Consider the following 25,948-nt stretch of genomic DNA (forward strand, 5'->3'; position numbering starts at 1 on the left):
AGTTCAGGCTCACACGTGTCTCTGAGCAGTTGGACGCCACAGAAGGAGCACATGGAATCCTGGCAGCAGCTGGTAGGCTTTTTCTCAAAGTGTTTGATGACGAGTGATGCAGATTGCAAAGTTTTTGATAGGCACTCGTTTAAATAGTGAGACGATAGGACTGGATCCCGACATATGACCTCGGTGAACATATGTCCAATGTATAACTCGGAAGCTTTTTTTTTTTTTTTTAACCCAGTGACTTATCCAAATCAGTTTCGCAAAGTCACTCCAAATGTTATTATCCAAGTTATATTTTAACCATTAAATCCATGCAAAACACATGAGTACGTGATGAATTTGACTTGAAAAAAATATTATTTGTATAGTTCAGAAATTAGAATAAAAGTACGACTTTGTTGTCCAAAAAATATATTTTTTTATTGACAGGATTGTTTTAATGCAACAAACATTCACACCTTACACCAGGGGTCCCCGAACTTTTTGACTCGGGGGCCGCATTGGGTTAAAACAATTTGGCTGGGGGCCGGGCTTTATATATATATATATATATATATATATATATATATATATATATATATATATATATATATATATATATATTATATATATATACATACATATATATATATATATATATATATATATATATATATATATATATATATATATATATATATATATATATATATATATATATATATATATATATATATATATATATATATATATACACACATATATATGCATATATATACATATATATATATATACTACACACATATATATATATATATATATATATACACACATATATATATACAGGTATATATATATATACTACACATATATATATACATATATATATATATACTACACACATATATATATATATATATATATATATATATATATATATATATATATATATATATATATACACATATATACATATATATATTCCTTGTGCACAAATTGACTGAAAGATCGCACAACACTTGCCGTTGATGATGTCACGTTATCGATGGGAAAATGCATTTTTAGACAATATGATTTGCCTGAGCGGCTAGGAGACACCGAGAGTAACAAGCGGTAGAAAATGGATTAGAAAGGACAGATTTTAGAAAATAATAATAAAAAAATTAAAAAAATAAAAATATTGTTTTATTTTTTATTTGGGACTAGAAAGGACATATTTTAGAAAATTATTTAAAAAAATTAAAAATAAATAAATACATTTGGGACTTCCCGCGGGCCGGATTTTGGACTTTGGCGTGCCGGATCCATAGTTTGGGGACCCCTGCCTTACACCATCAAAATTAAGAAAAAAACATTGGCAAAGGAAATGAAAAAAATAATCAATAGTAATAATAACAAAAAAATAACCCAGAGTGTCAAAAAGACAGGTTTTATCAAAAAGGTGATTTTTTTAAACCATTCGTCCCTTGCTGTTAATTGGTTCCGGACATTGCCGTGAGAAATGAATTCCCGTAAAGTAGGAATCATTAATTGTAAATCAAATCAGAATCAGAATCCGAATCAGAAATACTTTATTAATCCCCGAGGGGAAATTACATTTTCAGCACAATCCCATTCAAGATCAGACAAACATTACAGGGAGACAGAACAGGATCGCTGATGGGTCTGCCAACTTCCGGCACCCCTTACAAAAAAGGTGAGATACAGGTAAACAATGGGGGGGATATATATTAAAGGATTAGGGATACATTTTCTGAATAGCTATAGCTTATTAGTTTACAACATTCTAAATACGTTTTTCAACATTATGCGAGCCTTCTATAACACCCTTTACTCTCTTTTAACCCATTATACTAATGTTGCTGCTGAGCCAATCAGCAGACACGATACTGAACAGCACACTCGGATTGGCTAGTATCCATTGCTACTAAGCATTGATATTTTTCGTTCATTTAGCCATTTATTTGCTTGGAAATGCTTAATTTAGGACCAACATTTTTTTAAATATACTCTACAAAATAAAACAAGTATCCAAAAGTGGCAAAGTTGCAATATTTGAAGCGTGATGTGTTGAAGGATTAGTATATGTCATGGGGGTTATATACTCTACTAACAATCATCTTGTTGAATTAATAATTAATAAATTGATATAGAAGACAAATGTACATTTTTTTAAGAATGTTGATTATTGATCCAAATAACTTTTACTTTCACTTTCATTACATGTCCCTTAAGACGCGTGGAAACGCTCTTTTGCTCATCTTTATTTTGGGGATTGGAGGAAGCTTCCAGTCTGGATACCACATCACTGGACTGAGTTCTCCTTCACCGGTGAGACTCATCATCAAGTGGTTTTTTTATGCTGCCTTCAGGTGTAATCAGTAAATATAGGAGAGAAGCAGGTTCTAATTATAAAGCCACTGTGAGACAGTCTTTAAGACAAAAACTGAGGAGCTAAATATTTACTATTTTGACATAACTTTAAGCAGTATTTTTCTACCTTTTTTGAGCCAAGGCACATTTTTTGCGTTGAAAAATTGCGGAGGCACACCAAGTCGTTGTCGCAATTGTTGTATATGACTTTAAACCATAACCAAGCATGCATCAAAATAGCTCTTGTCTCAAAGTAGGTGTACTGTCACCACCTGTCACATCACACCCTGACTTATTTTGAGTTTTCTGGTGTTTTCCTGTGTGTAGCGTTTTAGTTCTTGTCCTGCGCTCTTATTTTGGTGGCTTTTTCTCTTTTTTTGGTATTTTCCTGTAGCAGTTTCATGTCTTCCTTTGAGCGATATTTTCTGCATCTACTTTGTTTTAGCAATCAAGAATATTTCAGTTGTTTTTATCCTTCTTTGTGAGGACATTGTTGATTGTCATGTCATGTTCGGATGCTCCACGGTAAGTCTTTGCTGTCGTCCAGCATTCTGTTTTTGTTTACTTTGTAGCCAGTTCAGTACTAGTTTCGTTCTGCATAGCCTTCCCTAAGCTTCAATGCTTTTTCTTAGGGGCACTCACCTTTTGTTTATTTTTGGTTTAAGCATTAGATACCTTTTTACCTGCACACTGCCTCCCGCTGTTTCCGACATCTACAAAGCAATTAGCTACCTACTGATATGGAAGAGTATTACACGGTTACTCTGCCGAGCTCTAGACAGCACCGACACTCAACAACACATCATTTACAGACTATAATTACTGGTTTGCAAAAATATTTTTAACCCAAATAGGTGAAATTAGATAATCTCCTACGGCACAGTGGTTGAAAAACACTGCCTTAAAGGACCCATAATGTAAAAATGTCCAACATTTCACTACCAAATTCTCCTTACGTATTTTTTATTTCTAAAAGTGAATCCCACTTCCACAATGTTACATCAAATCAATTTTTTGGAGTACCTGAAACGTCTCCTATCCATCACCAGACTCCATATGTCGCTGCAAATACCCACACCGCCTTAGAAAGTCCGCGTCCTCTGGGGACGAGATAATACGGGTCAACTCAAACCGGGAGATCTTAATTTGCTTTTCACTTACTGAAGACAAAAGTGAAGGCAGAATTTCTCCAGGGACTCCTTGTGTTTGTGTCAGGTTCAAACACAGATGACATCTGTTAAACAAGACAGAGACAGAATTCAATTTGGACTCAATTGAGGAGACACACCTGGACACTGTACTCTAGTACAGTTTCTAGCACGCTCTGCCAAAAGATTGCATGCCTCCTTCTTTTATTTTGGACCCACCGCTGTTTCCAAAGTACAAAGGTCGCAAAAAAGTTCACAGAAAAGGTCGTAAACAATTCCCAGAAAAGGTCGGTTCAAAAAGAGTTCCATAAAATAGTTCAAAAAGAGTTCATAAATTACTTCAAAAAGAGTTCCATAAAATAGTTCAAAAAGAGTTCGTAAAATACTTCGAAAAGAGTTCGTCTGGAAATTGGGCAGATCCTGTCATCCTTCCGCTTTGAAGTCCTTGGGCCAGAACCACATCCTTCCGTTGATTACCATACATGAGAGAAGACAGAAAACCCTTCATGTGGCTCTCCCCCTTACACAGTGGAGTTTTATGAGCCTTACTCTTGCTAGGTTTCAAACACAGCCTTTTGTCTTCTCACCTGACAGAACTCAATGTAACACAAAGTTTTTTTTTGATAACTTACAGTCTGATTGTGGCAGTCCGCCCCCTGTATGCTCAGTGCCAGAGCTTGGTCCGCATTGCCGGCAGTAAGTCGGACACGTTTCCAGTGAGGGTTGGACTCCGCCAAGGCTGCCCTTTGTCACCGATTCTGTTCATAACTTTTATGGACAGAATTTCTAGGCGCAGTCAAGGCGTTGGGATTTTGGGATCTGGTTTGGTGGCTGCAGGATTAGGTCTCTGCTTTTTGCAGATGATGTGGTCCTGTTGTCTTCATCTGGCCAGGATCTTCAGCTCTCACTGGATCGGTTCGCAGCCGAGTGTGAAGCGACTGGGATGAGAATCAGCACCTCCAAGTCCGAGTCCATGGTTCTAGCCCGGAAAAGGGTGGAGTGCCATCTCCGGGTTGGGGAGGAGATCTTTCCCCAAGTGGAGGAGTTCAAGTACCTCGGAGTCTTGTTCACGAGTGAGGGAAGAGTGGATCGTGAGATCGACAGGCGGATCGGTGCGGCGTCTTCAGTAATGCGGACGCTGTATCGATCCGTTGTGGTGAAGAAGGAGCTGAGCCGGAAGGCAAAGCTCTCGATTTACCGGTTGATCTACGTTCCCATCCTCACCTATGGTCATGAGCTTTGGGTTATGACCGAAAGGACAAGATCACGGGTACAAGCGGCCGAAATGAGTTTCCTCCGCCGGGTGGCGGGGCTCTCCCTTAGAGATAGGGTGAGAAGCTCTGCCATCCGGGGGGAGCTCAAAGTAAAGCCGCTGCTCCTCCACATCGAGAGGAGCCAGATGAGGTGGTTCGGGCATCTGGTCAGGATGCCACCCGAACGCCTCCCTAGGGATTTGTTTAGGGCACGTCCGACCGGTAGGAGGCCACGGGGAAGACCCAGGACACTCCCCTGCCGAGGTAGTCGGCCCAGGCTTTTATCCTGATGGTCAGCACATGCGGAATGGGTGTCGAAGCACCTGGGTTACACTTGATTTACAACATGTCCTAATACTTTTGAGCCCCTCAAAATAGAAGACAACATCAGGACCGACGCCATAAAGGTGTGTATCTTCAACTAACGCTCCCTGCAGTTCATACAGAGCTTCATCAACACTACCTGGTATGAGAGATACGCGGCGCCGCCACCTGGACGCACCCTCACCACCATCTGGTCCCTCATTGTGTCCATGTACGCCGTGGGGGGGCTCTTTGGTGCCTTCAGTGTCAAGTGCTTCTCAGGGCTGCTGGGAAGGTGAGTGTGCTCTCCAGTGCTGATGTACTCGAGTATATTGATGGGACACTCTGTTGATTGTTGCTCTGGCAGGAAAAAAGCGGTCATCTGCAACAGCGTTATTGCCATCGCTGCTTCTGTCATCATGTTGACGAGTAAATGGGCCAAGTCGTATGAAATGATCATCGTGGCAAGAATGCTGGCCGGCTACTCAGCAGGTGAGAGACCTGACCTGCGACCAGCAGGACTTTCAGACCGATCCGCAGCAGTGTGATCGGTCGGTTAAAGTAGAAGTTTTGTTAAATGTTTATTTATCTGTTTCATTAATGAAGTTTGGCTTTTTTATGATATTATTACGGGTCTACTAAGAAATGTGAGCAAATGTGCTGGGTCAAAAGTATACGTACAGCAATGTTAATATTTGCTTACATGTCCCTTGGCAAGTTTACCTACCATACAGCTCAATTTTTGTTTAATCTGACCACAGAACTTTCCTCCAGAAGGTCTTATCTTTGTCCTTGTGATGTCAGATGAAACAAAAATGGAGCTGTTTGGCCACAATACCCAGCAATATGTTTGGAGGAGAAAAGGTGAGGCCTTTAATCCCAGGAACACCATCCCTACTGTCTAGCATGGTGGACGGTAGTATTATGCTCTGAGCCTGTTTTGCTGCCAATGGAACTGGTGCTTTAAATGGGACAATGAAAAAGGAGGATTACCTCCAAATTCTTCAGGACAACCTCAAATCATCAGCCCGGACGATGGGTTTTTGGCGCAGTTGGATGTTTCAACAGGACAATGACCCCAAACACACGTCAAAAGTGGTAAAGGAATGGCTAAATCAGGCTAAAATTATGGTTTTAGTGTGTGTGTGTGTGTGTGTGTGTGTGTGTGTGTGTGTGTGTGTGTGTGTGTGTGTGTTACGGACAGCAAAGCCCTGTCTGTCTGTTATTTCACTTTACCTTTTTCTGTGTTGATTGAGCTGTGTTGAAGCAGCAAAAAAGGACACTATGTTAAATGAAGAGTTTCTGTCTCTGATAGTTGATATAAGTGATGGCAGAATTTCTCCAGGGACTCCTTGTGTTTGTGTCAGGTTCAAACACCGATGACATCTATTAAACAAGACAGAGACAGAATTCAATTTGGACTCAATTGAGGAGACACGCCTGGACACACTGCACTCTAGTACAGTTTCTAGCACGCTCTGCCAAAAGATTGCATGCCTCCTTCTTTTATTTTGGACCCTCCCCGACCACCTGGCCACCGCTGTTTCCAAAGGACAAAGGTCGCAAAAAAGTTGACGGAAAAGGTCGTAAACAATTCACAGAAAAGGTCGGTTCAAAAAGAGTTCCATAAAATAGTTCAAAAAGAGTTTGTAAAATACTTCAAAAAGAGTTCCATAAAATAGTTCAAAAAGAGTTTGTCTGGAAATTGGGCAGATCCTGTCATCTCTCCGCTTTGAAGTCCTTGGGCCAGAACAACGTCCTTCTGTTGATTACCATACAATATTATTATGGGTCTACTAAAAAATGTGAGCAAATGTGCTGGGTCAAAAGTATACATACATCAATGTTAATATTTGCTTACATGTCCCTTGGCAAGTTTCCCTGCAATAAGGCACTTTTGGTAGCCATCCACAAGCTTATGCTTGAATTTTTGACCACTCCTCTTGACAAAATTGGTGAAGTTCAGCTAAATTTGTCGGTTTTCTGACATGGACTTGTTTCTTCAGCATTGTCCACACATTTAAGTCAGGACTTTGGGAAGGCCATTCTAAAAACTAGGGGTGTAACGGTACACAAAAATTTCGGTTCGGTACATACCTCGGTTTAGAGGTCACGGTTCGGTTCATTTTCGGTACGGTAAGAAAACAACAAAATATACATTTTTTGGTTATTATTTTACCAAATTTGTAAACAATGGCTTTATCCTTTTAACATTGGGAACACTATAATAATTCTGCCCACGTTAATCAACAGTAAACTGCCTCAAGTTGTTGCTCAGATTAAATAAAATGACAAAACTTTTCTTCTGCATATAAAAAGTGCAACATTAAGCATTTTCAAATCAACTCATCATGCTTAATTTATTACAACATTTGGGAAGCCTGTAGTTTATTTTTATTACGTAAATGTGATAGCAGGGACCCTGCCATTCAAAACTAGGCTGCTGCATTACTAATGATTAATGTAACTATAGCTGAAAAAATGATACAATAGCAATAGGAGAGACTATTCATCCCTGAACACCATGGAGTTCATGTAGGCTTAAGGGGGGGATGAAGTGCTGGCTGTCCAGAGTCGGGACCGGGGGTGGACCGCTCGCCTGTGCATCGGCTGGGAACATCTGTGCGCTGCTGACCCGTCTCCGCTCGGGATGGTGTCCTGCTGGCCCCACTATGGACTGGACTCTTACTATTATGTTGGATCCACTATGGACTGGACTCTCACAATATTATGTCAGACCCACTCGACATCCATTGCATTCGGTCTCCCCTAGAGGGGGGGGGGGGTCACCCACATATGCGGTCCTCTCCAAGGTTTCTCATAGTCATTCACATCGACGTCCCACTGGGGTGAGTTTTTCCTTGCCCTTATGTGGGCTTTGTACCGAGGATGTCGTTGTGGCTTGTGCAGCCCTTTGAGACACTTGTGATTTAGGGCTATATAAATAAACATTGATTGATTGATTGATGATTAATGATGCAGTTACATTATTATATCAACTATCAGAGACAGAAACTCTTCATTTAACATAATGTCCTTTTTTGCTGCTTCAACACAGCTCAATCAACACAGAAAAAGGTAAAGTGAAATAACAGACAGACAGGGCTTTGCTGTCCGTAACACACACACACACACACACACACACACACACACACACACACACACACACACACACACACACACACACACACACACACACACACACACACACACACACACACACACACACACACTAAAACCATAATTCTAGCCTGATTTAGCCATTCCTTTACCACTTTTGACATGTGTTTCCTGTTGAAACATCCAACTGCGCCCAAAACCCAACGTCCGGGCTAATGATTTGAGGTTGTCCTGAAGACTTTTGGAGGTAATCCTCCTTTTTCATTGTCCCATTTAAAGCACCAGTTCTATTGGCAGCAAAACAGGCCCAGAGCATAATACTACCACCACCTTGCTTGACGGTAGGAATGGTGTCCCTGGGATTAAAGGTCTCACCTTTTCTCCTCCAAACATATTGCTGGGTATTGTGGCCAAACAGCTACATTTTTGTTCCATCTGACATCACAAGGACAAAGATAAGACCTTCTGGAGGAAAGTTCTGTGGTCAGATTAAACAAAAATTGAGCTGTATGGCAGGTAAACTTGTAAAGTCAAGACAGCCATGACATGATGCTCTTTACAAGTGTATGTACACTTTTGACCACCTCTGTATTTCACATAATTTTCTGCATGTGAAACTAAATATTTAATTATTCTAGTCAGACCTTTTTGGAAAACTATGGTACCCCTGATGAACTTTTTCAACGTGATTGTTAAAACCTTGCAGGTTTGGGAGTGAGCATCCATCTAATTTACCTCGGTGAGATTTCACCCAGACAGTTAAGAGGCGTCGTCACCATGACCTCCGCCACCTTTGGGTCCCTCGGGAAATTGTCCGCACAGCTTCTTGGACTGAGGTATGTCAATCATTCAATCAAACTTTATTGACAAAGCACTTTTTATATATAAAAGAAAGTACTTTAACAGACTTAAAAACAATACCCCGTTGACTCACATCCCCTTTCATCACACACACATTCTTGTATTTGTTACTTTCTTGAGACCTCCGAAAAATGCCTACCTCTTTAGGACCACCCTTTCTAGATATATAGATTTGTATTTACAACATTAATAATATATACATACTATGCAAATATAAAAAAGGTAAGCTTTTAGTTATTCTTATAAATTTCTTGTTTATAATTGTTTTTTTTATATATTCATTATTTACTTCAGACATACTTTTTACAGTATGTCTCTCTCTCTCTCTCTCTCTCTCTCTCTCTCTCTCTCTATATATATATATATATATATATATATATATATATATATATATATATATATATATATATATATATATTATATATACATATATATATAAATATATATATGTATATAAATATATTTATTTAATTAATTTTGGGGGCACATTTCAATTTCTTACACACACTTGTTATTGCTAATGTTGACCAGAGGGGGAGCACTTCCAATTTTTACACACACTTGTTATTTCATATGTTGACCAGAGTTGGAGCACTTTTAAAACCGACACACAGTCAATTTGAAAAATCCCTCCTTTTTGGGACCGCCCTAATTTTGATAGATTTCACCACCAGGGGGTGCAAATGAGACATTCTCTATTAGATGCAATGGTTTTCCGTATTGGGACCATGATATATGTCCTAACTTGTTCACTGGTCCTCATATGGAAGCTACTTTTCCTTGTTGATGTCTCTCAAGAAGGGTAGAAATACAAGAACACACACACATTCTTGTATTTGTTACCTTCCTGAGACCCACGAAAAATGCCTACCTCTTTAGGACCACCCTTTCTAGATACATAAATATTGGTATTTACAACATTAATAATATATACATACTATGAAAATATAAAAAAAGGAAGCTTTTAGTTATTTTTTTAATTTTTAGTTTATAATTGTTTTTTAATATCGTCATGATTTACTTCAAGTTATTACAGTATGTCTCTATATACATATACAACATATATATTTTTTTTTAATACATTTTGGTCAAAGGGGGCACATTTCAATTTCTTACACACACTTCTTATTGCATATGTTGACCAGAGGGGGAGCACTTCCAATTTTTACACACACTTGTTATTTCATATGTTGACCAGAGTTGGAGCACTTTTAAAAGCGACACACAGTCAATTTGAAAAATCCCTCTTTTTTGGGACCACCCTAATTTTGATAGATTTCACCACCAGGGGTGCAAATGAGACATTCTCTATTAGATGCAATGGTTTTCCATATTGGGACCATGATTTATGTCATCACTTGTTCACCCGTCCTCATATGGAAGCTACTTTTCCTTGTTGATGTCTCAAGAAGGGTAGAAATACAACAACAACATACACACACACACACACACACACACACACACACACACACACACACACACACACACACACACACACACACACACACACACACACACACACACACACACACACACACATTCTCGTATTTGTTACCTTACTGAGACCCACGAAAAATGCCTACCTCTTTAGGACCACCCTTTCTAGATACATAAAGATTGGTATTTACAACATTAATAATATATACATACTATGAAAATATAAAAAAGGTAAGCTTTTAGTTATTTTTTTAATTTTTAGTCTATAATTGTTTTTTAATATCGTCATGATTTACAGAATGTCTCTATATACATATACAGTATATATATATATTTTTAATACATTTTGGTCAAAGGGGGCACATTTCAATTTCTTACACACACTTGTTATTGCATATGTTGACCAGAGGGGGAGCACTTCCAATTTTTATACACACTTGTTATTTCATATGTTGACCAGATGTGGAGCACTTTTAAAACCGACACACAGTCAATTTGAAAAATCCCTCTTTTTTGGGACCACCCTCATTTTGATAGATTTCACCACCAGGGGGTGCAAATGAGACATTCTCTATTAGATGCAATGGTTTTCCGTATTGGGACCATGATTTATGTCATCACTTGTTCACCGGTCCTCATATGGAAGGAACTTTTCCTTGTTGATGTCTCAAGAAGGGTAGAAATACAACAACACACACACACACACACACACACACACACACACACACACACACACACACACACACACACACACACACACACACACACACACACACATTCTTGTATTTGTTACCTTCCTGAGACCCACGAAAAATGCCTACCTCTTTAGGACCACCCTTTCTAGATACATAAAGATTGGTATTTACAACATTAATAATATATACATACTATGAAAATATAAAAAAGATAAGCTTTTAGTTATTTTTTTAATTTTTAGTTTATAATTGTTTTTTAATATCGTCATGATTTACTTCAAGTTATTACAGTATGTCTCTATATACATATACAGTATATACAGTATATTTTTTTAATACATTTTGGTCAAGGGGGGCACATTTCAATTTCTTACACACACTTGTTATTGCTAATGTTGACCAGAGGGGGAGCACTTCCAATTTTTACACACACTTGTTATTTCATATGTTGACCAGAGTTGGAGCACTTTTAAAACCGACACACAGTCAATTTGAAAAATCCCTCCTTTTTGGGACCGCCCTAATTTTGATGGATTTCACCACCAGGGGGTGCAAATGAGACATTCTCTATTAGATGCAATGGTTTTCCGTATTGGGACCATGATTTATGTCCTAACTTGTTCACCGGTCCTCATATGGAAGGTACTTTTCCTTGTTGATGTCTCTCAAGAAGGGTAGAAATACAACAACACACGCACACACACACACACACACACACACACACACACACACACACACACACACACACACACACACACACACACACACACACACACACACACACACACACACACACACACAAATATAGCGTTGATATTGTTAAACTGCCAGTAGCTCCCACCTTACAAACCATTTCAATGTGACTTTGACAACATTTGCTCACCTTCCTGGTAGTGAGATTCTCGGGCGTGAAGAGCTGTGGAACGTCGTCCTCTGTGTCCCCGCGTGTCTTTCCTTGGTCCAGGTGGTGGTCTTGCCTTTCCTTCCAGAAGCTCCCAGATATCTGTTCATCGAGAAAGGAGAGGACAAGGCCTGCAAAAAAGGTGCGTGTTCAATCCGATCATGTTTCATGTTGATCATTGTTGACGTTGAGGTCAATAAGAATTAGTCCGTCAGTGTAGATACTTTATATACAAAAACCCAAAAGCAGTGAAGTTGTCACGTTGTGTAAATGGTAAATAAAAACAGAATACAATGATTTGCAAATCCTTTTCAACTTATATTCAATTGAATAGACTGCAAAGACAAGATATTTAATGTTCGAATTGAGAAACTTCATTTGTTTTTGCACACAGGGGCATTTTTACCACTGTGTTACATGGCCTTTCCTTTTAACAACACTCAGTAAACGTTTGGGAACTGAGGAGACACATTTTTGAAGCTTTTCAGGTGGAATTCTTTCCCATTCTTGCTTGATGTGCAGCTTAAGTTGTTCAACAGTCTCCCTTCTGCTATTTTAGCCTTCATAATGCACCACACATTTTCAATGGGAGACAGGTCTGGACTACAGGCAGGCTAGTCTAGTACCTGCACTCTTTTACTATGAAGCCACGCTGTTGTAACACGTGGCTTGGCATTGTCTTGCTGAAATAAGCAGGGGCGTCCATGATAACGTTGCTTGGATGGCAACATATGTTGCTCCAAAACCTGTATGTACCTTTCAGCATTAATGGTGCCTTCACAGATGTGTAAGTTACCCATGTCTTGGGCACTAATACACCCCCATACCATCACACATGCTGGCTTTTACACTTTGCGCTTAGAACAGTCTTAATGGTTCTTTTCCTCTTTGGTCCGGAGGACACGGCGTCCACAGTTTCCAAAAACAATTTGAAATGTGGACTCGTCAGACCACAGAACACTTTTCCACTTTGCATCAGTCCATCTTAGATGAGCTCGGGCGCAGCGAAGCCGGCGGCATTTCTGGGTGTTGTTGATAAATGGCTTTCGCTTTGCGTAGTAAAGTTTTAACTTGCACTTACAGATGTAGCGACCAACTGTAGTTACTGACAGTGGTTTTCTGAAGTGTTCCTGAACCCGGTGGTGATATCCTTTACACACTGATGTCACTTTTTGATGCAGTACCGCCTGAGGGATCGAAGGTCACGGGCTTAGCTGCTTACGTGCAGTGATGTCTCCAGATTCTCTGAACCTTTTGATAATATTACGGACAGTAGAAGGTGAAATCCATAAATTCCTTGAAATAGCTGGTTGAGAAATGTTGTTCTTAAACTGTTGGACATTTTGCTCAGGCATTTGTTGACAAAGTGGTGACCCTCGCCCCGTCCTTGTTTGTGAATGACTGAGCATTTCATGGAAGCTGCTTTTATACCCAATCATGGCACCCACCTGTTCCCAATTAGCCTGTTCACCTGTGGGATGTTCAATATAAGTGTTCCTCAACTTTCTCAGTCTTTTTTGCCACTTGTGCCAGCTTTTTTGAAACATGTTGCAGGCATCAAATTCCAAATGAGCTAATATTTGCAAAAAAAACAACGTTTTCCAGTTCGAACATGAAATATCTTGTCTTTGCAGTCTATTCAATTGAATATAAGTTGAAAATGATTTACAAATCATTGTATTCTGTTTTTATTTACCATTTACACAACGTGACAACTTCACTGGTTTTGGGTTTTGTAGTTTTCACACTTCAGACCATTGGCGTTGTTAGGCCTATTTTAGGGGGGCTCAAGCCCCCCTAAAATATTCTTAAGCCCCCCTAAATAATTTGGTGTTATATATATATATATATATATATAATTTTTTTTTTTTTTACAAATACATGCCGACATATTCATTATAAAGTGGCCCAAATATGAGTTTAAATAAATAATCATATAACCTGTCATTATTCACTCAGTTTCGCCTCACTTCATAGCGTAAGGTAGAGAGCCCCTTTAGTGCGTCGGCATCCAATCCATTCCACTTGTTCATATAGAAAATGCCCACATTACTCAAAATCCAGTCCGCATTTTCTATGCGACCTTGCTTGCGGTCCTTGGACTTGTTCATATAGAAAATGCCCACATCACTCAAAATCCAGTCCGCATTTTCTCCGCGACCTTGCTTGCGGTCCTGCAGGTGTACGAAGCACATTAGCACACAGCACTGCAGAACAAGAACGTGAACGGATGCAAAATGGGCATAAGAAACTTTTTCAAGAAAGTAAGTATTCATCACTGCTTGTAGTAAAATGTATTAGCTCCACTTTACACCAGGTCTGTGTTTGACAAAAAGTTGACATTCCCGCTCTAAAACAATGCTGCTACTTAGTTAGCTAGTTAGCCTGAAATGCATCATTAAGGTCCTGATTATTTATAAAGTTAAATGTGCACTCTTTTTTACCATTTGCTATCTTTGGGGTTACTTCCTTCTGGAGCATCAGCTGTGTTTCTCACTTTACACATGGAGGAGAACAGGAGCTGAGCTCATTCACATATGACTATCATCAGTAGATAATAATAACAATCATCATGCAAGTAATTGTTTCTTGTTGATGCTGTAAACAAAATGTCACTGTGCAAACCCATGTTTGTTGTTGTACTGAACACAGATTGAAAATAAACCGACTGAAATAATAATAATAACAATGAATCATATCTAAGTCTTTGTTAGCCGTTTGTGAAGTTTTGTGCTCGTGCCCTACGTTCGCTCGCATCCTGTGCATCTCCTGGGGGCTAAGCCCCCCTGTCCTAAAAAGCTAGTGACGCCCCTGCTTCAGACCCTGAACCTTGTCTTGATGCTGCAGCTCTGCAGAGTCTGTGGGGCCAAGGTGATTTCAAACAGGAGATGGAGGAGATGTTGGCCGAGCAGGCGGCGATCGAGTCGGCCGCTCCAAAAAGTCCTCTGCTGCTCCTGCGGGACCAAAGCGCCCGCTGGCAGCTCATCACCATGTCAATCATCTACATCTGCAACCAGCTGTCAGGCATGTCCATGGTGAGGATGTCCTCTAGGTTGGTCAAAGGCTCCAAATGTAACCATCCGACTGGAATCCAAATACGCCAACAGAAACCTCTCTACTTCATGCTTAGATCAGCACTTTCGCTTTTGACATCTTTTGGAGGGCAGGAATCCCGAAAGATCAGATCCGCTACATCACTCTCGGACTTGGAGTAACGGAAATCATCACCTCCATCTTCTGTGTGAGTATGTTCTTCTTCTCTCCTTCCATGCTACAATGTTGGAGGCCTTACAGTAGGAAGGGGATTCATATGGCCCCGTTTACCTGACACATGAAACGTGACGTATTTTAATCTGGCCCGCCAGACATTCCCAAATAATTGTATTAGATCTTTAAGATGGAAAGTGTAGCTGCCATTATGATGTGCAGTGATGTTTTCAAATGACCGTAAGTCTTGAACTATACAAAGTATTTCAATGGTTAGAATCTGCACTTTTGCATGATATACTAGTTACTATGGTAATCTAATTAGCAGTGACGTGCGGTGAGGTTCATGACTGGTGAGGCACTGACTTCATCACAGTCAGATTTACAAACATATGAACCCTAAAGAGTATCTTATTCACCATTTGATTGGCAGCAGTTAACGGGTTATGTTTAAAAGCTCATACCAGCATTCTTCCCTGCTTGGCACTCAGCATCAAGGCTTGGAATTGGGGGTTAAATCACCAACAATTATTCCCGGGCACGGCGCCGCTGCTGCCCACTGCTCCCCTCACATCCCAGGGGGTGATCAAGGGGATGGGTCAAATGCAGAGGACAAATTTCACCACACCTAGTGTGTGTGTGACAATCATTGGTACTTTAACTCATTGGCGTTGTTAGGCCTATTTTAGGGGGGCTCAAGCCCCCCTAAAATATTCTTAAGCCCCTGTAAATAATTTGGTGTTTTTTTTGTTTTGTTTTTTACAAATAAATGCCGACATATTCATTATAAAGTGGCCCAAATATGAGTTTAAATAAATAATCATATAACCTGTTATTATTCACTCAGTTTCCCCTCACTTCGTAGCGTAAGGTAGAGAGCCACTTTAGTGCGTCGGTATCCAATCCATTCCACTTGTTCATATAGAAAATGCCCACATCACTCAAATTCCAGCCCGCATTTTCTCTGCGACCTTGCTTGCGGTCCTGCAGGCGTACGAAGCACATTATCTTCCTTTACAATGAGTGAAGCTGCACAAAACCTTGTGTGTGCAATTGTAAATCATTTATTTTTTAAGTTTTGTGTTTCTTGTAGAATCTATATAAAGTAATATACATTAGCCTATTGTTAAAATAATGAAAAAAACATCATTAAATATATTTGTTTTATTGTATTGCTACATTAATAGCTGTTTTATTATTATAGGATGGCTTGTTAAACATTTAATATGATTTTCAGAGGGAGGAAAAACCAAGACATTTAATATAAAATGTAAAATGAATAAATACATAAAAAGAAAAAGAAAATATATGGTTAAAAGCCATCGTCCCGGGGAGCATTTAATTTCGACCCGTGCATTTTTTAAAAATAATAATAATAACAATGAATAATTTCTAAGTCTTTGTTAGCCGTTTGTGAAGTTTTGTGCTCGTGCGTAACATTCGCTCGCATCCTGTGCATCTCCTGGGGGCAAAGCCCCCCCCCCCGTCCTTAAAAGCTAGTGACGCCCCTGCTTTAACTTAACTTTAACTTTACACATACAAACTGCGTAGCACACAAAAAAGCACATTTAATAAAAAAAATGTTATTTTGGTCTTACCTTTACTTATAAGTGCGGGAACAGTGGTGTTCGTGTTGGAGGAGTTGTGAATGAATGAACTATGAAATCCGTGCTGCAGTCTGCAGGTGTACCTAATAATGTGTCCTTGCAGTCGTTCACGGCTCCTCTGGCGCGAGCAATGTTGTTTTTGCACTTTTTGGCTTCTTGTTAAGTGACTTTTTTTGGGTGGATTCGGTCTTGCGCGTGGAGGGTTTGGGTGTGGGCTTTGGTTGGTGTGGCGCTCTCGTCGGCGGCGAAGGTGCCTTAACCGGCACCAGGAGGCGGGGTTACGCGAGCCTCAGCCAGTGCGTCTTTGCAGCAGTTTTATGATCGCTCAGCACAAGAAATACTTTACACACATACAGTTGTTGACAAAATACACTGTACATTATATACCTCAGCTAACTAAACTATGGAAATGTATAATATAGTTCATATAGCAATACGGTCTCACTGCACAGCAGGCCAGCAGTTAGCCGAGTTCATCCATGTCGAGGCACTGAGTGACGTGCCTCGACTGGCTGCTGTTCACCGCACCGTCTCTTCTCAGTATTTGAACGGCAAATGTGAAAATTCAGCGATTTTGAATAAAAATAATCTAAAACTGGTGAAGTTAAATGGAAAATAACTTTAGAGTATAACCACTGGATACATATAACAATTTAATTTTTTTTTTTTCTTTTTACATTTTTTTTCTTTCCATGATGGCAGGTGAGGCCCCGCCTCACCTGCCTCTAGTGACTGCACGTCACTGCTAATTAGTTACTATGGTTATCTAAGTCACAGCAGCTCAGACGAGGCACCAAGCAGTGTGGGTGGGGAGCGTTTCCACAGAGTGTTTCCAGAGCCTGAAATGCGGGTGTCAGGGACAGACGCGGAAGGAGATTTTTTACAACAAAGTTCTAAAGCTTGGTGATATATCACATATATCAGATTGTAGGTTTTTTGTTTTTTACCCTTCGCGTTCATATTTCGCTGTGTTTGTTGCATTTTTGTTGCGTTTCGCTTGATTGTAAAATATGTCGATCGAGTGCCGTGTTCAGTGTTGTCAATATTCAGTGTTTTATCGGTCATAGCTAATATTGTAAATCCCACATTCTTTATTTTCATGCACATTCTGGGTGTCTCAATCAGTAAAAAAATTGAAGGAGCCTATCTCAGCTATATTCTGGCGGTAGGCGGGGTACACCCTGGACAAGTTGCCACCTCGTCGCTTTTTGAGAAGCGATTTAACATACCATTTTTTACTATTATATTATTAATATTGTTGATATTATTGATACTGTTGTTTTTATTTGATTTTAGTTTGACTTTTTTTAGTATTGTATTTATAAGTATTGTACTGTATTTCCCGATTCTAAATCGATTAATATTTTTGGAGAAACGATAAAAAAAAATAAAAAATTAGAAATTCTATTTTATTTATTATAATGAATCAACTTTTGGAACAACTATTATTGATACTTTTGCTTTTAATTTTTGTTTATCCTTTTTATAGTATTGTATTTAAATTAATTTGTGTATGTATTTTCAATTGCTTTGTAAATGTATAAGTATTAATACTTATAAGTATTTATAAGTATTGTAAAGCTGGGATTGGAATGCAACGAGGGTTGCCCTATTTTATTTTATTAGAATAACATTATGTGATTTTGTAAATAAAATTAAAATAATAAAATAAAGAGTTGTACATCAGCAGCCAAGGGGTTTTGTAAAATGTAACCTGTTTTGAAATGGTTTTATCATCATTTATATACCAAATGATATATTACGAGAATCGGGTTGAATCGAGAATCGATTCTGAATCGAATCGTCACCAGAAGAATCGAAAATTGATTCGAGAGGCGCTCAAAGATTCCCACTTCTATAAACATTTGCAAAGTCTCCGAGACAGAAGCCTATGAGAAAGTAACAACCGTGCCTAATGAATTATTGTGGCCACCAGGTGTCGCCAAATAGCAAAACTCTACTTCAATTCAAAGACAGCGCAAGTCATTTCATTCTGCATTCTCCAAAATGAAATTTAACATAATAATATGTTAAACGTGGGGGTTAAACTATGGAATTCTCTTTACAATGAGATAAAAGATTGTAGAAATATATTCCAATTGAAAAAAAATATATAAAGAAAGATCAATAAGATCATATGGATAGCCATAAGTGTTTACATTTTGCTTAATATTTATCCATCTATCCATCCATCTTCTTCCGCTTATCCGAGGTCGGGTCGCGGGGGCAGCAGCCTAAGCAGGGAAGCCCAGACTTCCCTCTCCCCAGCCACTTCGTCCAGCTCCTCCCGGGGGATCCCGAGGCGTTCCCAGGCCAGCCGGGAGACATAGTCTTCCCAACATGTCCTGGGTCTTCCCCGTGGCCTCCTACCGGTCGGACATGCCCTAAACACCTCCCGAGGGAGGCGATCGGGTGGCATCCTGACCAGATGCCCGGACCACCTCATCTGGCTCCTCTCGATGTGGAGGAGCAGCGGCTTTTCTTTGAGCTCCCCCCCGGATGATAGAGCTTCTCACCCTATCTCTAAGGGAGAGCCCCGCCACCCGGCGGAGGAAACTCATTTCGGCCGCTTCTACCCGTGATCTTGTCCTTTCGGTCATAATCCAAAGCTCATGACCATAGGTGAGGATGGGAACGTAGATCGACCGGTAAATTGAGAGCTTTGCCTTCCGGCTCAGCTCCTTCTTCACCACAACGGATCGATACAGCGTCCGCATTACTGAAGATGCCGCACCGATCCGCCTGTCGATCTCACCATCCACTCTTCCCTCACTCGTGAACAAGACTCCGAGGTACTTGAACTCCTCCACCTGGGGCAGGGTCTCCTCCCCAACCCGGAGATGGCACTCCACCCTTTTCCGGGCGAGAACCATGGACTCGGACTTGGAGGTGCTGATTCTCATCCCAGTCGCTTCACACTCGGCTGCGAACCGATCCAGCGAGAGCTGAAGATCCTGGCCAGATGAAGCCATCAGGACCACATCATCTGCAAAAAGCAGAGACCTAATCCTGCAGCCACCAAACCGGATCCCCTCAACGCCTTGACTGCGCCTAGAAATTCTGTCCATAAAAGTTATGAACAGAATCGGTGACAAAGGGCAGCCTTGGCGGAGTCCAACCCTCACTGGAAACGTGTCCGACTTACTGCCGGCAATGCGGACCAAGCTCTGACACTGATCATACAGGGAGCGGACCGCCAAAATCAGACAGTCCGATACCCCATACTCTCTGAGCACTCCCCACAGGACTTCCCGAGGTACACGGTCGAATGCCTTCTCCAAGTCCACAAAGCACATGTAGACTGGTTGGGCAAACTCCCATGCACCCTCAAGGACCCTGCCGAGAGTATAGAGCTGGTCCACAGTTCCACGACCAGGACGAAAACCACACTGTTCCTCCTGAATCCGAGGTTCGACTATCCGGCGTAGCCTCCTCTCCAGTACACCTGAATAGACCTTACCGGGAAGGCTGAGGAGTGTGATCCCACGATAGTTAGAACACACCCTCCGGTTCCCCTTCTTAAAGAGAGGAACCACCACCCCGGTCTGCTTTGCTTTATATTTATTATTTTACTTATTTTTTTGTCTGGTTTTGTATTTGTTTTCTATCATCCCGTGAGGTGTATATTTCCATGAAGTAAGACTACGTATTATGTTGAAGGCGGCAGGAAAATGTAAGATTTTCTTCATCCGGTTCCTTCTCAGGCATTGGTGTGTAGATGTGTGTTTAGTTGTTGAGGTTTAATCGTCTATTGATCAAAGATGCACATCAATGAAGGAGATTTTTAAAAACTAAACTGAACTGAACGGAATAATAATGTACAGTAAAGTCCTACGCAGAGTTTGAATACCTTTTCTGTCCCTCAGGGGTTGCTGATAGAGCATGCGGGAAGGAGGCCATTGTTCTGGGGGGGGTATGGCGTCATGTCTGCCTGCTGGGTGTTAGTGACCATCATGCTCAACCTGAAGGTAAGTCACGTCCACACCCGATTATTTCCAAAACAGTCATTCGCCAAAACATACTGCAGGATTGTAGCACTTGGTGTCCGTACGTCGTCGCCGGCTTGATCGTCCTCTTCATCATCTTCTTCTGCGGAGGTCCTGGTACGTTGCAAGCGTGAAAGGAATGTCAAATGTTACCATTCACAATATTTGGTGACGCAAAAGGCGGAGCGTCGGGAACTCTGAACAGTGAGATCTTCATCCAGTCCAATCGGGTGGCTGCGTTTGTCCTGGTGGGGATCCAGCGATGGTCCGTCTTAGCCGTGCTGGGTCTGGTCTTCCCTTTCCTTATCGTAAGTAGAGCCTTTACCAGCAACAATCAATCTATAAGACTGGGGTCTTCAACGTTGTCCAAGCCAACCCCCTAATCGCTAGTTGACAACTAACAGGCTAATCGCTCGCCAACAAATACACTAATTGCTAGCTGGCAACTAGTCTTAAGTTGCTAGCAAACAACTAATCCGCAAATTGCTAGCTGACAAGTGGTGTGCAAATTGTTAACTGGCAACCAGAGTGCTAACCGCTCGCTGACAACACGCTAATCCCTAGCTAGGCACCAGGCCGCTAATTACTGGCTAGCAACCAGTGAGCAAATAGCTCTCTGGCAAATGGCATGCAGACAACTAGCGCACTGACCGCTAGCTAGCAACTAGATTGCTAATTGCTGGCTGGCAACTACAGAGCTAATTGCTAACTAGCCAATAGCTAATCGGCAAAAGGTGCACTAATCGCTAGCTGGCAACTGGCATGCTAATTGCCGTTTACTTTTAATTTTAAATTTATTTTATTGCAGTAATTTTGGTCTTTTGCACACTTTCTGCATAGAACTGTTTTTATCTGTATTTATTTTTAAATGTTACATGAGTTAAAAAAAAAAAAAAGATTTCAGTTTATCAAGGTCTGGCTTTCTTGAATCATTTCCTCTTAGTTGAGGTTTAGGGTTAGGGTTAGGGTTAGGGTTAGGGTTAGGGTTAAGATTAGGGTTAGGGTTAGGGTTAGGGTTAGGGTTAGTGTTAAGATTAGCGTTAGGGTTAGGGTAAAAATGTTTTTAAAAAGTTAAAAAAAAGTTAAAAAAAAGTTAAAAAAAAGTTAAAAAAAAGTTTAAAAAAAAGTTTAAAAAAAGTTTAAAAAAAGGTAAAAAAAAGTTAAAAAATGTTAAAAAAAGTTAAAAAAAAGTTAAATTTTTAAAAAAATATAAAAAAAAAATTAAAAATATAAAAAAAAAAAAAAAATTTAAAATTAATTTTTTTTTTTTTTTAATTAAAAAAAAATCCATTTTTTTTTTAATTTTAAAAAATTCAATTTTTTTTACAAAAATTAATTTTTTTTACAAACATTTAAAATGTTTTACAAAAATTTAAAAATGTTTAAAAAAATTAAAAACCTTTTGCAAAAATTTAAAAATGTTTACAAAAAGTTAATTTTTTTTTACAAAAATTTAAAAAAAAATTAAAAAAATTAAAAAATGTTAAAAAAAAAAAAAAATGTTTTAAGTTAAAACATGACTTTCAAGGTAAAAAATGATTTTCAAGGTAAAACAAAATTTTCATGGTAACATTTTTTTTTCAAGGTAAAAAATGATTTTCAAGGTAAAACAATTTTTTCAAGGTAACATTTTTTTTTCAAGGTTAAAAATGATTTTCAAGGCAAACAAATAAAAAAAAAAATTCACTGTGCCAGTGAATCTATACTGTCAAGAAACTGTACCCTTTTCTATGCTAACTTTTAATACATTCTTCAAATCAATCAATCAATCAATCAATCCATCAATCAATCAATAAATCAGACAACCAAAGCATTAATCTGTAGCTGGCAACCGATGTGCAAATTGCTAGATGACAACAAGAGTGCAAATTGCTAAGTGGCAACTAGTCTGTACATCGCTAGCTGACAACTAGCATGCCAATCGCTAGCTGACACCTAGCACGCTGATTGCTAGCTAGCAACTAGAATGCTCATTGCTGGCTAGCAACTAGTGCACAAATCACTAGCGTTCAACTAAAGCACTAATAGCTAGCCGGCGACACTAATAGCTAGTTGGCAACAGACATGCTAATCGCTAGGTGACAACTAGTATGCCAATCGCCAGCTGACACCTAGCGCCCTGATTGCCAGCTAGCAACTAGACTGCTAATTGCTGGCTAGCAACTAGTGTGCAAATCACTCGCGGTCAACTAAAGCACTAATATCTTGCTGGCCACACTAATAGCTCGCTGACAACGAGAGCTCAAATCTCAAGCTTGCAGCGATAAAGCGCTAATTGGCATCTGGCGACAAGTCCGCAAATCGCTAGCTATCATAATGCTAACATGAATACAATATTGTTGTTTTATGTTTTTATGTTAAAAAGTGCAAGGTACAGTGAGTAGGGTGTCCTTGCCAATGCCGTTTATAAACCACACTAAAGTGTGTTAAATCTATGTTAATGTTAAAAATGTTTGGAAAAATAATATACAGTATATCAAATATATATATATATATATATATATATACACGAAACCCAACACAACACTCCAATACGTGCACCATGACAGCAACCATCCACCCACCACCACGAAAAGAATACCTACCGGAATCAATAAAAGGCTATCGATGCTGTCATCTAGCAAAGCTGAATTTGACCAAGCAACCCCCCCGTACCAAAAAGCCCTTGATGAAAGCGGATACAATTTCACCCTCACCTATGAACCCACGCCAGGAAACCAGCCAAAAAAGAACAGAAAACGAAACGACATCATCTGGTACAACCCCCCATACAGCAAAAACGTCTCAACGAACATTGAACACAAATTCCTCAATCTGATTGACAAACACTTTCCCAAGGACAACAACCTAAGAAAAGTATTCAACAAGAACAACATTAAATTGAGCTACAGCTGCATGAACAATATACGACAAATCATCTCAAACCACAACAAAACAATTGCAAATGAGCCGTCGACCCCCAGTCAGAGCAACTCCAAAACCAACAAAGCATGTAACTGTCGAAAGAAACCTGATTGCCCTCTCAACGGGGGATGCTTACAAACATCAGTTGTCTACCAATCTAAGGTAATACGCAAGGACATTAACACATCCGACACATATGTAGGATTAACCGAGGGTGAATTCAAAACCAGATGGAACAATCACAAGACTTCTTTCAGGAACAAAAACCTGCGAAATACCACAGAACTCAGCAAACACATTTGGGACCTCAAAGACAATAATGTTGAATATTCAATAACATGGCAAATTCTTGCATCCAGCACACCTTACAATAGTGGTAATAAAAGATGCAACCTATGCTTGAAAGAGAAACTGTTTATTATTTACCGTCCAGACCTGTCATCCCTCAACAAGCGCAGCGAAATTGTAACAACATGTCGCCATAGACGGAAACACCTCCTAGGTAACACATGAGCCAATCACCACGCCCCTAGGCCAGCCTGTACCCACCCACTCTGTGCCCTATATAAACCATGGTATGTGAATGCTCCCATTAAAATCTCCTGACGATTGAGGGTACCCCCCCTCATGAAACAGGCCTGTAGAGATGAAATAGTCTTGTGATTTTTTTCCCACACATACATATATATATATATATATATATATATATATATATATATATATATATATATATATATATATATATATATATTTTCGACCTCTGTGGACCCTCTGTTGAAGACCTCTGCTATTCCGTATCTAATACAGACACTGGTTCTGTTTCCGTCATCCAGGATGCGCTGCACTCGTACTGCTTTGTCATCTTTGCCTGCATGTGCCTGCTGGGTTGTCTCTACATCTTCTTCTTCCTGCCCGAGACGAAAGGGAAGACGCTGCTGGAGATAGAAGACGACTTCAAGGCCATCACCCTCTGCGGGAAATCCTTTCTAGGCCAGAGCAGACTGGAGACCAGGTTTTAGGGTCGTACGATAATCAGAGGAATGACGGCTCACATTGGGTTATTTATACTCTGAATATTGCGAATATACTTGTAAGGCCAATAAATGGAGAAACAACCAATCAAATCGTACTTAATTACACTTTGTTTCGGACTATGGTTTGGTTGATATCAGCACTTCAGTCATCAACAATGGCATCATCAGAGAAATGGACATTGAAACAGTGTAGGTCTGACTTGGTAGGATATGTACAGCGAGCAGTGAACATAGTGAGTTCAGAAAGCATAAGAACAAGTATATACATTTGATTATTTACAATCCGAGGAGGTGGGATGTGGAGGGGGGAGCGTGTTAGTCTAGGGTTGTAGTTGCCTGGAGGTGTTCTTTTAGTGCGATTTTGAAGGACTGTAGAGATGCACTTTCTTTTACACCTGTTGGGAGTGCATTCCATATTAATAATAATAATACCTGGGATTTATATAGCGCTTTTCTAAGTACCCAAAGTCGCTTTACATGTAGAACCCATCATTCATTCACACCTGGTGGTGGTAAGCTACTTTCATAGCCACAGCTGCCCTGGGGTAGACTGACGGAAGCGTGGCTGCAATTTGCGCCAACGGCCCCTCCGACCACCACCTATCATTCATTATTCAGTTCACCGGTGTGAGTGGCACCGGGGGCAAAGGGTGAAGTGTCCCGCCCAAGGACACAACGGCAGCGATTTTTGGATGGTAAGAGGCGGGGAGCGAACCTGCAACCCTCAGGTTTCTGGCACGGTTGCTCTACCCACTACGCCATGCCGCCCCATATTGATGTGGCATAGAAAGAGAATGAGTTAAGACCTTTGTTAGATCGGAATCTGGGTTTAACGTGGTTTGTGAAGCTCCCCCTGGTGTTGTGGTTATGGCGGTCATTGACGTTATGGAAGTAGTTTGACATGTACTTCTGTCATGTCTGTGTAATCATGTTTTGTTTTAGTCATGTTTTGTTTAGTTATTGGACTCTTTAGTTTCTGGCTTTTCACTCCCTTGTCTTGCTTCCATGATTACCCATTAGTTTCACCTGTTCCACGTTTGGACTCATTGTGCACTCTTGTTTGTCACCATAGCAACCCATTAGTTTTCACCTGTCACGTCACGCACCTGTTTCACGTTTTGAGTCACGCACCTGTTTTCG

At 40.1% G+C, this 25,948-nt stretch overlaps 1 protein-coding gene across 1 annotated transcript; it reads left to right on the forward strand.

Annotated features, from left to right (window-relative positions):
• Positions 1-24,898, forward strand: slc2a9l1 (solute carrier family 2 member 9, like 1). Its single transcript, XM_061932654.1, has 12 exons — positions 1-72; positions 2,215-2,310; positions 5,191-5,351; positions 5,424-5,548; positions 8,883-9,012; positions 12,064-12,212; positions 14,918-15,105; positions 15,201-15,311; positions 20,751-20,852; positions 20,912-20,987; positions 21,051-21,178; positions 24,608-24,898. Exons 1-12 carry the CDS (start codon positions 52-54, stop codon positions 24,791-24,793), a joined length of 1,473 nt encoding a protein of 490 aa, XP_061788638.1. The 5' UTR covers positions 1-51; the 3' UTR covers positions 24,794-24,898.
• The last annotated feature ends 1,050 nt before the right edge of the window (positions 24,899-25,948 follow it).

Source organism: Nerophis lumbriciformis, linkage group LG38 (assembly GCF_033978685.3).
Source record: "Nerophis lumbriciformis linkage group LG38, RoL_Nlum_v2.1, whole genome shotgun sequence".
In the NCBI taxonomy this organism is placed as follows: Eukaryota; Metazoa; Chordata; class Actinopteri; order Syngnathiformes; family Syngnathidae; genus Nerophis; species Nerophis lumbriciformis.

Excerpts from the sequence above, each read along its gene's own strand:
- slc2a9l1 (XM_061932654.1), top strand. The coding sequence starts at position 52 with ATGGAATCCTGGCAGCAGCTG. Across the intron at positions 20,988-21,050 it reads CTTCTTCTGCGGAGGTCCTG|GCGGAGCGTCGGGAACTCTG; the intron begins GTACGTTGCAAG and ends GTGACGCAAAAG. Across the intron at positions 21,179-24,607 it reads TGGTCTTCCCTTTCCTTATC|GATGCGCTGCACTCGTACTG; the intron begins GTAAGTAGAGCC and ends TCCGTCATCCAG.